Source organism: Balaenoptera musculus, chromosome 2, assembly GCF_009873245.2.
Source record: "Balaenoptera musculus isolate JJ_BM4_2016_0621 chromosome 2, mBalMus1.pri.v3, whole genome shotgun sequence".
NCBI lineage: Eukaryota > Metazoa > Chordata > Mammalia > Artiodactyla > Balaenopteridae > Balaenoptera > Balaenoptera musculus.
In genome coordinates, this window is record NC_045786.1 from 102,491,700 (window position 1) to 102,502,474 (window position 10,775).

The 10,775-nt window shown below is 44.1% G+C and overlaps 1 protein-coding gene across 4 annotated transcripts in view; it reads left to right on the forward strand.

Moving 5' to 3' along the window:
* LOC118890520 (cathepsin G-like) overlaps positions 1–7,102 on the forward strand; it is a 29,551-nt gene extending 22,449 nt beyond the window's left edge. For 3 of the 4 annotated variants that reach the window (XM_036843491.1, XM_036843492.1, XM_036843493.1), the window contains 6 exons: positions 3,764–3,883; positions 4,381–4,497; positions 5,237–5,381; positions 5,832–5,967; positions 6,116–6,370; positions 6,818–7,102. In XM_036843491.1, the coding sequence (XP_036699386.1) occupies positions 4,443–4,497; positions 5,237–5,381; positions 5,832–5,967; positions 6,116–6,370; positions 6,818–6,979 (753 nt within the window). In that variant the 5' untranslated portion in view covers positions 3,764–3,883; positions 4,381–4,442 and the 3' untranslated portion in view covers positions 6,980–7,102. Of the gene's footprint in view, positions 1–3,712; positions 3,884–4,380; positions 4,498–5,236; positions 5,382–5,831; positions 5,968–6,115; positions 6,371–6,817 lie in introns of all 4 variants that reach the window. The other variant, XM_036843494.1, reaches the window with a different exon arrangement.
* The last annotated feature ends 3,673 nt before the right edge of the window (positions 7,103–10,775 follow it).

Genomic DNA, 10,775 nt, shown 5'->3' on the forward strand with positions numbered 1-10,775 from the left:
AAAAAATAAATAAAATAAAATTCAAAAATTCAAAAAATGTCCTGTGTAACCAGAATTTCATCTTTATTCATATATACACAACAAACATTTAATGTAGATCAATTTTTGCATTATTATTGATGGTTAGTGCTTTGTATATTTTGTATAAAATTGTTTTCCCAATGTTAAGTGTATAAAGAAATTCTCCTATATCCAAAGTTTTAAGTTTTTACCTTTAAATTAATTAATTTGAGGTATAGTGTTAGTCAAGTTTCATCTTTACTCACATATACCCAACAAATTTTACTATAAATTATTTTCATCATTATTAATCATTTTGAACTCATTTTTTGTTTCCATTATGTTTTTACTCATGATTCATTTGGCCCTTGAACAGCGTGGGAGTTTAGGGGCATCGGCCCTTCACCTAGTGGAAAATCCAAGTATAACTTATAGTTGGTCCTCTGTTCTGTGGTTTTGCTACCAACTATGGGTAGTGTAGTACTCTAGTGTTTACTACTGAGAAAAAGCCATATGTAAGTGGACCTGTCCATTTCAAATACCTGTTGTTCAAGGATCCTCTGTATTTAGCAGTCTATTTCATTAGTTTTAAAAATATAAGGATTTTCTGCTCATATTCTTGTTATGAAATTCTAACTTAAAACTCATTGTGGTCTATGAAAAATGATGTATCATTTTAATCCTTTAAACATTTTTGAGACCTAATCTATGGCCTAATCTATGGTCAACATCTATATGCGCTTGTAAAGTGTGTAATCTGCCTTTGTTGGGTAAGATGTTCTATATGTGTTCGTTTTTTTCATCAGCTATTCATAAATTCTGTAACATTACTAATCAATTTATAAGATGTGCTTTAAAATCTTCTCAAATGACTATGAAGACATTTCTTCCTGAGTAGCATCCACTCACTGCTGCTGTTGAAAATTCTGCCTTTGCTCTGCCATTCATTTGAAAGCGTGTAATCTATCTTACTCTACTTGTCCTTAAGATTTCTGCTATTTCTATATAATATTGATTTCTAGGTATAGATTTCTTTTCTGTATTCTGCTTGAGATTTATTTGTATTTTTTTAACCTCTAACTGCATTTTTGTCATCAGTTTTAACAAAATCTGAAGCACTATCTCATTATATATTACTTTTCCCCCCCATTCTCTCTCTCTTCTTCTAGAACTTTAATTCAACATAGGTTTCAACCTTCTAATTCTACTATTTTCTATATTTTTATCTTTATGCCTGTCTGTGCTCTATTCTTGACAATTTTTCTGAGCCATTTCAGGTTAGTAATTCTATTTTCATCTTTGTCTAATCTGTTATTAACTTTATTCACTGTGACTTTAATTTTGGTGTTTTCATATTTCTCACTTTTAGAAGTTGTATTTAGCTCTTTTTCAGATGTCATTTTTTTAAGGTTAATGTTCCCGGGAGTGCTTTTTTTTTTTTTTTTTTCCACACACACACACTGTATTTTATTTTTACAAGAGATAAATAAACTGACACCAAGCATTGTAAATGGATGACCACAACAAAAGCAACAATGATTGCAATTACCAAACACGAAACACACTATGTCATAATATTGACATTCAGTCCAGTAATCCTCCACTGTAACAGCTCCTTTACTTTGCAGTAAAAATTGATTTGTATATTTTTTGCCTCTGAGTCCTTGTGGGATTTTTTTTTTATTCAAACAGAAAGTCACAAAAATTATAATCATCCTCATCAGTTCACTCAGTCCCATGTACTTAGTTTTTTTTTTCATCTTGATCTTTTGTTAGCACTTTTATGAATTCATCAGTTTTCCATTAGAGTTCTGAAAATGCTTATTCATTCAGTTCAGCAGTATAGTCAGTTACCAGAAACCTGTACTTGTCAGAGTCTTTTCCATGAATTCCTTGAAGATGAAACCCTTTTATAGGAACATATTTGCAAAAGTATCAGAGTACACACAGAACTGTCTGTAAATGACAAAACACTTAAAAATGACCACGGTTAGAGATTTGATGAAAGTTCATAATAATGCAATTGACAAGGAAATTTAGTTATTTCTGAGATATACGTTTTAAAGTAATAACTAGAATTATGACATAACACGGGAGTGCTTTTAAAGCTTGTTTTTATTTCAGCATAATTTTTTTTGCAATCTATATTTTATTTTACTAATAGTATTATCCCAATAATTAAAGTATTTTTTCTCTTATCATCTATTGTATATTAGTCATGGTGTCTTATATCTTTGCTTGCTTGTTGATCTGTTTATATTTGACTATATGCTTGTCATTGTACTTGAAAAACAATATTCAGGTGTAATTCAAACACTGGAATTAAGTGAATTTCCTCTACATTTGCATTTGATTTTGCCAGCTACTTTGGCAAACAGTCCATAACAACATTAATCGAAGTTCAAGGTATGGGAGTCTATGAAAGTCCAGTACTATTCCCATCTTTCATGAAATTACATGCAAGCACTTGCCCATTAACTCTTCTTTGTTACTTTGAGTGTGTAAACTTTTCAGTTCCCAGCTTATTGTGAGGAGGGTTTGACTAGACCTGCTTGTGTGGGTCTTGGTCTTTGATTTGTTTTTTTTTTAATTTCTTTTTAATTTATTTTATTTTTAAAAATTTATTTATTTTTTTAACATCTTTATTGGAGTATAATTGCTTTACAATGGTGTGTTAGTTTCTGCTTTATAACAAAGTGAATCAGCTATACATATACATATATCCCCATATCTCCTCCCTCTTTGATTTCTATACCTCTCACTTTATATGCTCATTAAAACAGAAGTTCGAATTTTGTGGGTTCAGCAAATTTCCACAGAACGATAGTAACTGTCTAACTGGACACCCATTATTCCTTCAGTTTTGGCCTGGTATTCACTCCTACATTGGCATTTCTTCAAGGCTTTTAAGGTTTTTAGCCATTTTAAACAGGTTTCTTTCGGTTGTTTTTGGTGGGAAGATCGGCATGAAATCCTAGTCACTGTTAATGAAATCCCCTATCCACATCTCTATTCAGATCATTGGGAGCATATATATTTGACTTCCATTTCTTCGCATGCTACTCTTTATCCTTTACTTTTTAAAAAAGTTACATTAAAGTTTTAAAAATAAAATAAAGTGTTGAAAATCTTTAATTAACAATAAATTAAAATTACCCAGATGCTAAGGCACTAATAAAGCTGTTATACTATTTTCGTTTCTTTTCCCGTTTTCTGCATATTACCTTTCAGATGCATGAAGAAATTTCATGAGGTTGCAATCATAAACCGTGCATTAGAGGAAGGATTAAGTTCTTGGCAGCTCTGAAAATAAGCTATAACCTGTGTATATTTATATATAGGGAGAGGATCCTTAACTTTTATAAGATTTTCATGTGGGCTTATAATAATCCATAGAAGACTGAGAATTGTATTAGCTTTCAATTCTGATACTTTTGCAAAAATTTTACTATATTGTAGTGCTTTCTGTGCCAACAGAGAATCTTCTAAGTATTGTTGAGAGCGTCTCACAGCCCCCTGTGTTGCTCTGCAGGACTCTGCCGTGCCTTTCTCTCAATGATGAATGCCTGGGTCCACTTCTTCATGTGTTACAGGGAGCACAGCAGTGAGGGACCTCCTTCTTAGGAGCTATCACCCCTGGGGCAGAGATGGGATTAGGTTGATGGGTCTCTTATACCATGGATGAATAGGATCTGAGATGTTTTTCCACCAGGGTCTGATGGCTGGCAACAAAATCAAGTCACTAGGCCTTTTCTGCATGCAGAGAACCTTCTGGAACATAAAGGCCTTCGCCTTGAGTAGGAAGCAGGAAAACAGAAGTCGTCCACAGTGTCAAGATTTCACTGAGAGTTTGCTGGGGCTCAAGTGACCTGAGAGTGTAATGGTCAGTGGCAGAGCCTCATTCTTCCCTTTTCTTTCCCTGACAGTGTCCTCTCCTCCACACACTCAGGAGAGAGAGCTACTCAATCTGCATGACAACTTCTAGAAAGAAGTGGGAGCAGCAAGGGTCTCAACAGGGGGCTAAGACCAAAGGGTGAAGACATGCAGGCTCCAGTCCCTGAGGGAGAGGAAGGAGGAAATAGACAGCTCCCAGCTTTGATGCTTGTAGGGATTATTGAATTAGGTGGGTTTGAGGTTCTGGGACACAGTGACCCAGTCCCCATCCCTGTTGCCCTGGGTTCCCATTTCCACGGCCAGCACTGACTCAGCAGCTGTGCGGGATATTGTAATGAAGGCTTGCGTTACTGTCTTCCCCCAGATCACTGGCAGTTGGTGGGCAAGCCTCTTGGGCAGCCTTGGGTGATGAAACCTATCACAGCAGCAGGAGAATGGGAATGCGAATTCTCAAGCCCCCACCCGCACCCTTCCTTCCTCTTTCAGGGGCTCAAAGTCTGGCAGGAGGAAGCACCAGCAGCAACTGACTGGGCAGACTTCCCAGGAAGATGCAGCCACTCCTGCTCCTGGTGGTCCTTCTCCTGCCGCCCAGGGCTAGGGCAGGTGAGTGACCGTCCCCATCCTCAGAGGCCGACCCCAGCCCATAGACTCTGGAGCCAGACCACTCAGGCACTTCCTAACCCTGTATCATTGGGCAGCTTGTATGAGTTCAAAGTTCCTCAGCTTCATCATCTATAAAACAGGCATTATATCAGGCCTACCTCAGAGAGTTGATATGAGAGTTAAATGACTTAGTGCACATAAAACTCTTGGAGTCGTCCTGGCACGTACTACTTGCTATACAAACATGCTCTCTGAACTCAGTCTGCAGCTCCTGTGGCAGAGCCTCGGAGATAAAGATACAGCAATAGCAGGCCCGCCAGCTCATCTTTAGAGCCCTAAATTCATGAGCTGACCGTGAGCTGGACTCACAGGGATCTGGGAGGCTCCCTGAGGAAGAAAGTACCACGGCACTGCAGGGAGAGGCTGCGCAGAGGGCTCTGGATTTGCTGTCCCCACAGCAGAGGAACCTTCCTCGTTATGGGAGGCTGCAGCTGGCCTTGCCTTGTGCGGAGGTGGGAGGGAGCTGAGGCCGGGATGGGGAGCCAGCAGCGTTTCCTGCAGAATCCTGGAGCCTCCCCCCAAGGCTGGTGCCCTGCAGACCCAATTCTCATGAACCACCGGCTTCTCCGGCCCCTGCAGCACCTCTCCTGCCTCGCCATTTTCTAACCTTCCTGGAGCCACCAAGCTGAAGCCCACACACCTGTCAGTGCAGAGATAAGTGCCTAATGCTTCCTTCCAGGGCAGATCATCGGAGGCCAAGAGGCCAGGCCCCATTCCCACCCTTACATGGCATATGTTCAGATCCCAACTCCACGTCCGAAAACTTGTGGGGGGTTCCTGGTGCGAGAAGACTTTGTGATGACAGCAGCTCACTGTTTGGGAAGGTGAGGCACTAAGGGGCTTCTGGGCACCAGCAAAGCAGTTCCAGAAGACTTCCTGAGAGGAGCCATTGAAAGGCAGGGTTCTAGCAATAAAGGGGTGAAAAAAGAGCAGGTAGGGCTTGGGGGGCAGGGAGCAGGCCACTGTAAATGGGGAGAAAGCAGGACCTGATCAAAAAGAGCAAGATGGGGAGATGGAAGGCACGCATTGGGGCTCAAAATATGAATTCAAGCTCCTTTTTTATTGTAGGGGAGGCCAAATATAAGGTCCCTGGGTTTCCCACCACCCCCAGCTCAAGGCTGTGGAGGCCAAGGGCATAGAGCCCAGTCCCAGAGCCCTCCTGTCCCCACGTTCCCTTGGCTGAGGTCTCACCACCCTGGGCTGTCACGTGACCTGCATCGGGGACTGCAGTTCCTGCAGCTCAGACCTACCTCTGGGCTCCCTTTCCTTTGCAGCCAAATAAGTGTCATCCTGGGGGCCCACAACGTCAGTAGGTTGGAAAGGACTCAGCAGCGCATACCGGTGCTCAGAGCCATCCCCCACCCCAGGTACAATCAGCAGAACAACCAGAATGACATCATGTTACTGCAGGTACCGACCCTCTGGTCCTTCACCCGGGCTGCCCCCTCCCAGCTTGGGGGACCAGGGAGGGGGAAGCCGAGCAGACTCCCAGGGTGGTGGTGGGCGTGGGGTGAGCACGGCATAGACAGTCCCTGAGTGCCTGCGTGCTTCCTGCCAGCTGAGGAGCAGAGTCAGACGTAATCGAGCTGTGAGGCCGGTGGCTCTGCCTCAGACCCAGAACAGGCTGAGTGCTGGGACCCTGTGCACCGTGGCCGGCTGGGGCCTTGTCGGCCTGGACAGGAGAACAGACACTCTCCAGGATGTATGGATCAGAGTGCAGAGGGGTGAGGAGTGCAGTAGACTCTTCATGTTCTACACTGACCGAACACAGATTTGTGTGGGCGACCCAAGAGAGCGGAAATCCGCCTTCCTGGTAAGACCACGGGCATCTGCCGACACTGTCCAAGACAAAGGGACGTGGGCAGACTGGGCAGTGGGGACAGACTACATCCCCATGGCCTCAGTCTGGGGCCCAGACCAGAGCGAGGTGGGGGACTTTTCCCCATCAATCCGGTCTCTGGGGGGATAGCAGGTGCACCAGACACAGGACATACACGTGCAGTGTTTTCCTGGGGCCGGTGAAGGTACCTTGACCTGGGTTGTTCTGGAGAATAACCATTGCCAGGGCTGAAGCCCAGTGATGGAAAAATCCAGAAGCTCGACTTCTGCTCCCCCTCCCCCTCCCATCTCACACACAGCCAGCAGTGGAAGGAGCCCACCCACCCCTGTCTTCTCTGAGGGCGGGCCTTAGGGCCGCAGGAGCGGGGAGGCCTGGAGAATGGAGGCCCGGCTTAGTGTCCCTTCCTCTGGTTGCCCACAGGGGGACTCCGGGGGCCCCCTTGTGTGTAACAACGTGGCCCAGGGCATCGTCTCCTACGGAAAGAGGATTGGGACTCCTCCAGCAGTCTTCACCAGGATTTCCAGCTTCCTGCCCTGGATACGGAGAACGATGAGACGCTTCAAAGAGTGGGGGCTGGAGTGACACGCCCTGTCACTGACTCCCCTTCTCTGGGGCAGAGCCCAGATCCAGGGCGGTTCCCAGAGCCTTAATAAACATCCACATCTAGAGTGGAAATAACCGATTTCTCATTTGTTCATTAAACATGATTCAGTACACAGCAAATGTGTGCCAGGACTGAGTGTGAGCTCCTCCAGGAAAGTGGGGTCTCTTCCCCAGGACAAGTGAATCCCCATCCCCACCATCCTGGGAGTCAGGGTGAGCTTCTTCTCTCCTCCAAGCCATCCATTCCTCCGTCTCCCCTCCACCCGCTCTGGGGAGTGATGGAAGGACCTCTCTCTCCCCAGAGTAAGGCTCCTCATTCTCCACCCTACCAGAGACTCTCCTTTAGGTATTAAAGTGTGCCCCAAAACTGTGTGCCATTGGCGTGGGTAGGACAGGCAGATCAAAGAGAGAATTGAAATTCCATACAAGGCCCAATTTAATGTATGGTAAACGATTCTCAAATCACTGGGAAACAATGAACTTTTAATAGACGACATTGAAACAAAATAGAGAATCATTGGGGAAGAAAGATAAAGTTGGGTCCACACTTCTCATCATAATCCAAAATAACACTCAGATGGAATCAAAGACCTAAATGTAAAAAAATCAAACCATACAAGTACTAGAAGAAAGGAAAAAAACGGTTTACTTTCTTAAAAATATCTAACAAAACACCCATATCAAAGCTGCGCTATTCACAATGGCCAAGAGATGGGAGCAACCCAAGTGTCTATGGACAGCCAGAGTTTCTGAAACATTTACCCATACCAGCCCTGACTGTACTATAGACCAATGTTCTCATTTTCAATGTGATGAGGGTCTCCTTCCGGTTTCATTACTCTAAAACTATACAGTACAATATGTTGGCTAAAATAACTTGAATTTATACTAAAGATTAGCTTATGACTGATACATCAATATTATATTCAAATAATAGATTTCTGAAGTCACATAGTTTAAAACCGTGCTTTTAGCACCTCAAGGTAACTGTAAAGAATCAGCTGGGAAGTTCTTCTATGTTCATCAAAATGGTAATTACTCCTCGCAGTGTGACATTTCCCACCTGAATTTTTGCAGTTTCCATAATCTTGAATAATCACTGAACACATAGCAAAGCAACTGATACGCAGAAATGCTTTGGTAAATTTGATCATTCTTTTATAGGCATTTCTTGCCAGAAAGTCATTTGCCTAACATTCAGTGTAAGTCACTTATCAACAAAATTTTAATCAATAACACATCTTTGAAATTACTCAGTCATTTTTCCTATATTTGCTACCACCTACCCATAGGAATTCTCTCTTGCTTGTATGTTCTGGGGGAAAACAGTCTCATTGTTAAATGTTTGCATTGGCAGGTGGAAAGAATACTTGACGATGGAGGGGGGAGGAGAGAGCTGTGGAAGAGCCCTCATCCAGCCCTTTCTCTCTGTGACATTTACTTAGAGCCCCAGAGCACCGCCCAGGTCAGGACTCAGTCCCCAGGAAACTCCCAGGGCAGACCCATCTCTCCTCTAAGCCTCTCCCTGCCAGTCAGCACTTCCAAGGCAGCTCTCTGCCTCCAGCGGCCCTGCCGGAAACGTTTCTACAGACCTCACCGTGCTCACCTCCAGAGGACAATTCCCTTCATGATCATCCCAGAAGCCAGTTCCACCACCTCTCACAGCTCAGCACCCTCCCCCGATAAGTAAACCTCAGCAGCAGAGCTTTGGCAAGAAAGCATTTTGCACACCAAAAACTAGAGTAAAAGAACACAACTCCTCCCACTTTCTTTCTCCACTTTCCACCTCTGTGTCTTGGAAGCCCTACTGACTTGTCTGGAAAGTCACAAAACCACGGCAAGCTCATGGACAGAAACGCCACCGGGAACTTCTCTCCTGACCCCGTAGCTCAGGCAGACTTCCGGTCCCCCAGAGGCCTGGTGCCTGTGCCCTGGGGCAGAGCATCAGAGTCAGGAGAAGCTAGCCACTGGTGATTTGTCGTAACTATAGCAACATCACAGAAGTGAGGTCTGGTAACCTTGATAATGGTGGTCTGAGTTTGTCTGGGAAATGGTGGGTGCCCCAGGGGAAAGCCACCTGAACCTCGGGTTGGAGAAGAGAGGGCAGCCCAGGAGCAGTTCCAGTAGCTCAAAGGAAATGTCTTTCTTATAGAAATGCGAAAAAACTCTCAGAAGTGGATGAAATCTTCCAAATACATTATGAACCATTTCAAGATTTTAGGTGGCATGACCCCCAGAACAACTAAAAACCCCATTAGACTGATACCCTATTAGGATTACGTTTTCAAGTTTCCACTGAATTTCCAGAAGTATAATTTTCTCTGGCTACAGTATGATTCACTGTTTTGTGTATAGAAAAGTTCTATATCATTTCGACAATCCAGAAAATTTGCCTTGTTAGTGCTTGAGTGTACAATTACAACGTTGACTATTAGTATGTGTTTCAGTCGTAGCCAGCCCCTGATATGGCCTGAATGACCTCACCTCCAGGTATTCACACTGGAGAGTGAAAGCCTTTGGTGGCATGACAGTCATCACTGAGACTTCAAATTCCCAAGCAAGGAGAGACCAGATGACTAATGAAAGCCAGTATGAGTGCACCCACCTCACCTTTTCTACTACAAATAGATGTGAAGCATGGTGCCCAAAATGTCACAGAGGAGGAAACGATCCACAGCAAATCCCTGTGGGGAAAAACAACCCACATCCTGATGGAGACAAAAGACCCAGACCAGATAAAACGGCAAGTGCCCCATGGTCTGCAGGATGGCTCTGGTAGACCAGCTGTTTGTCAATCGAGTTTCATCATGTCTCATGGTTTTCAAATTGTGGAACTGCCTAGAAGGGAAAGAAAAGAAAGAGATCAAACCTCCACCCCACACCATTTAATCAGAGCTGTGCATCTGTTTTAAATATTTGGCATGTGTCCAAATTTTACTTAAGGAAAATATTCATGACTGTAGAAAGAAAAATTTTGAAATACACTGATAGACACTAACCATTAAAACTACAAGGCCAGGTAGTGACCAACACAGCCATGTGGTGTGTTCTCCACAGGAACTGGACCCGGTCTCCCAACTCCCAGCCAGCACTCTCTCAATCAGAATGTACTGTGCTTCAACTCTATCCTCTCCCAGTCCCTCTGGCCACAGAGCCATTCAGCCTGCTGTTCTTAGACCTATTTGTATCACGGGACCAAGTGATCATCCCATCTGTTTCTTTGAAATGAAATCTCTCTCCTTGGGGCTTTCCAGTCATCCGTACGTCTCAGTAAATTGATAGTGTTTGACTAACCTGAGTTTCTTCTGGAATCTCTGTATCCTCTCTTGTGGAAATTCTCCTCAGAGCCTAAGGCTGGGACCTCCTAGACCAAGCCACAAGTTGAGTGTTCTCAAGCCTCATGCCGAACTCACCTGTCAGGCAATGAAGAATACCGGACCAGTGGGAGAAGATCCCATCCTCCACTCAAGGGAGTGGCTCCACTGAGGGTTAGGACGAGGGATGTGGTTTCTGGAGGCAATTCCACAAATATTTCCTCTGCATCCGCCATTCTTCTCAATACAGTGAGTTTTATAGAAAGGCCAGAGGAGGATGCCCAGGTGGGGGCAGTCACTTTTAACTGGGGCTCTTCTTTCCTTGAAAACAAGAACAGAGGCCGTTCCCAGGCTTCAGGCATCTTTCAGTTGTCCCAGATGACGTCGATACTCCACCCAGATGAGGAAATTTGCTTCTCATCTCTTTCTTTAGCTTACAAAATGACCAAAAGCATGGAGCG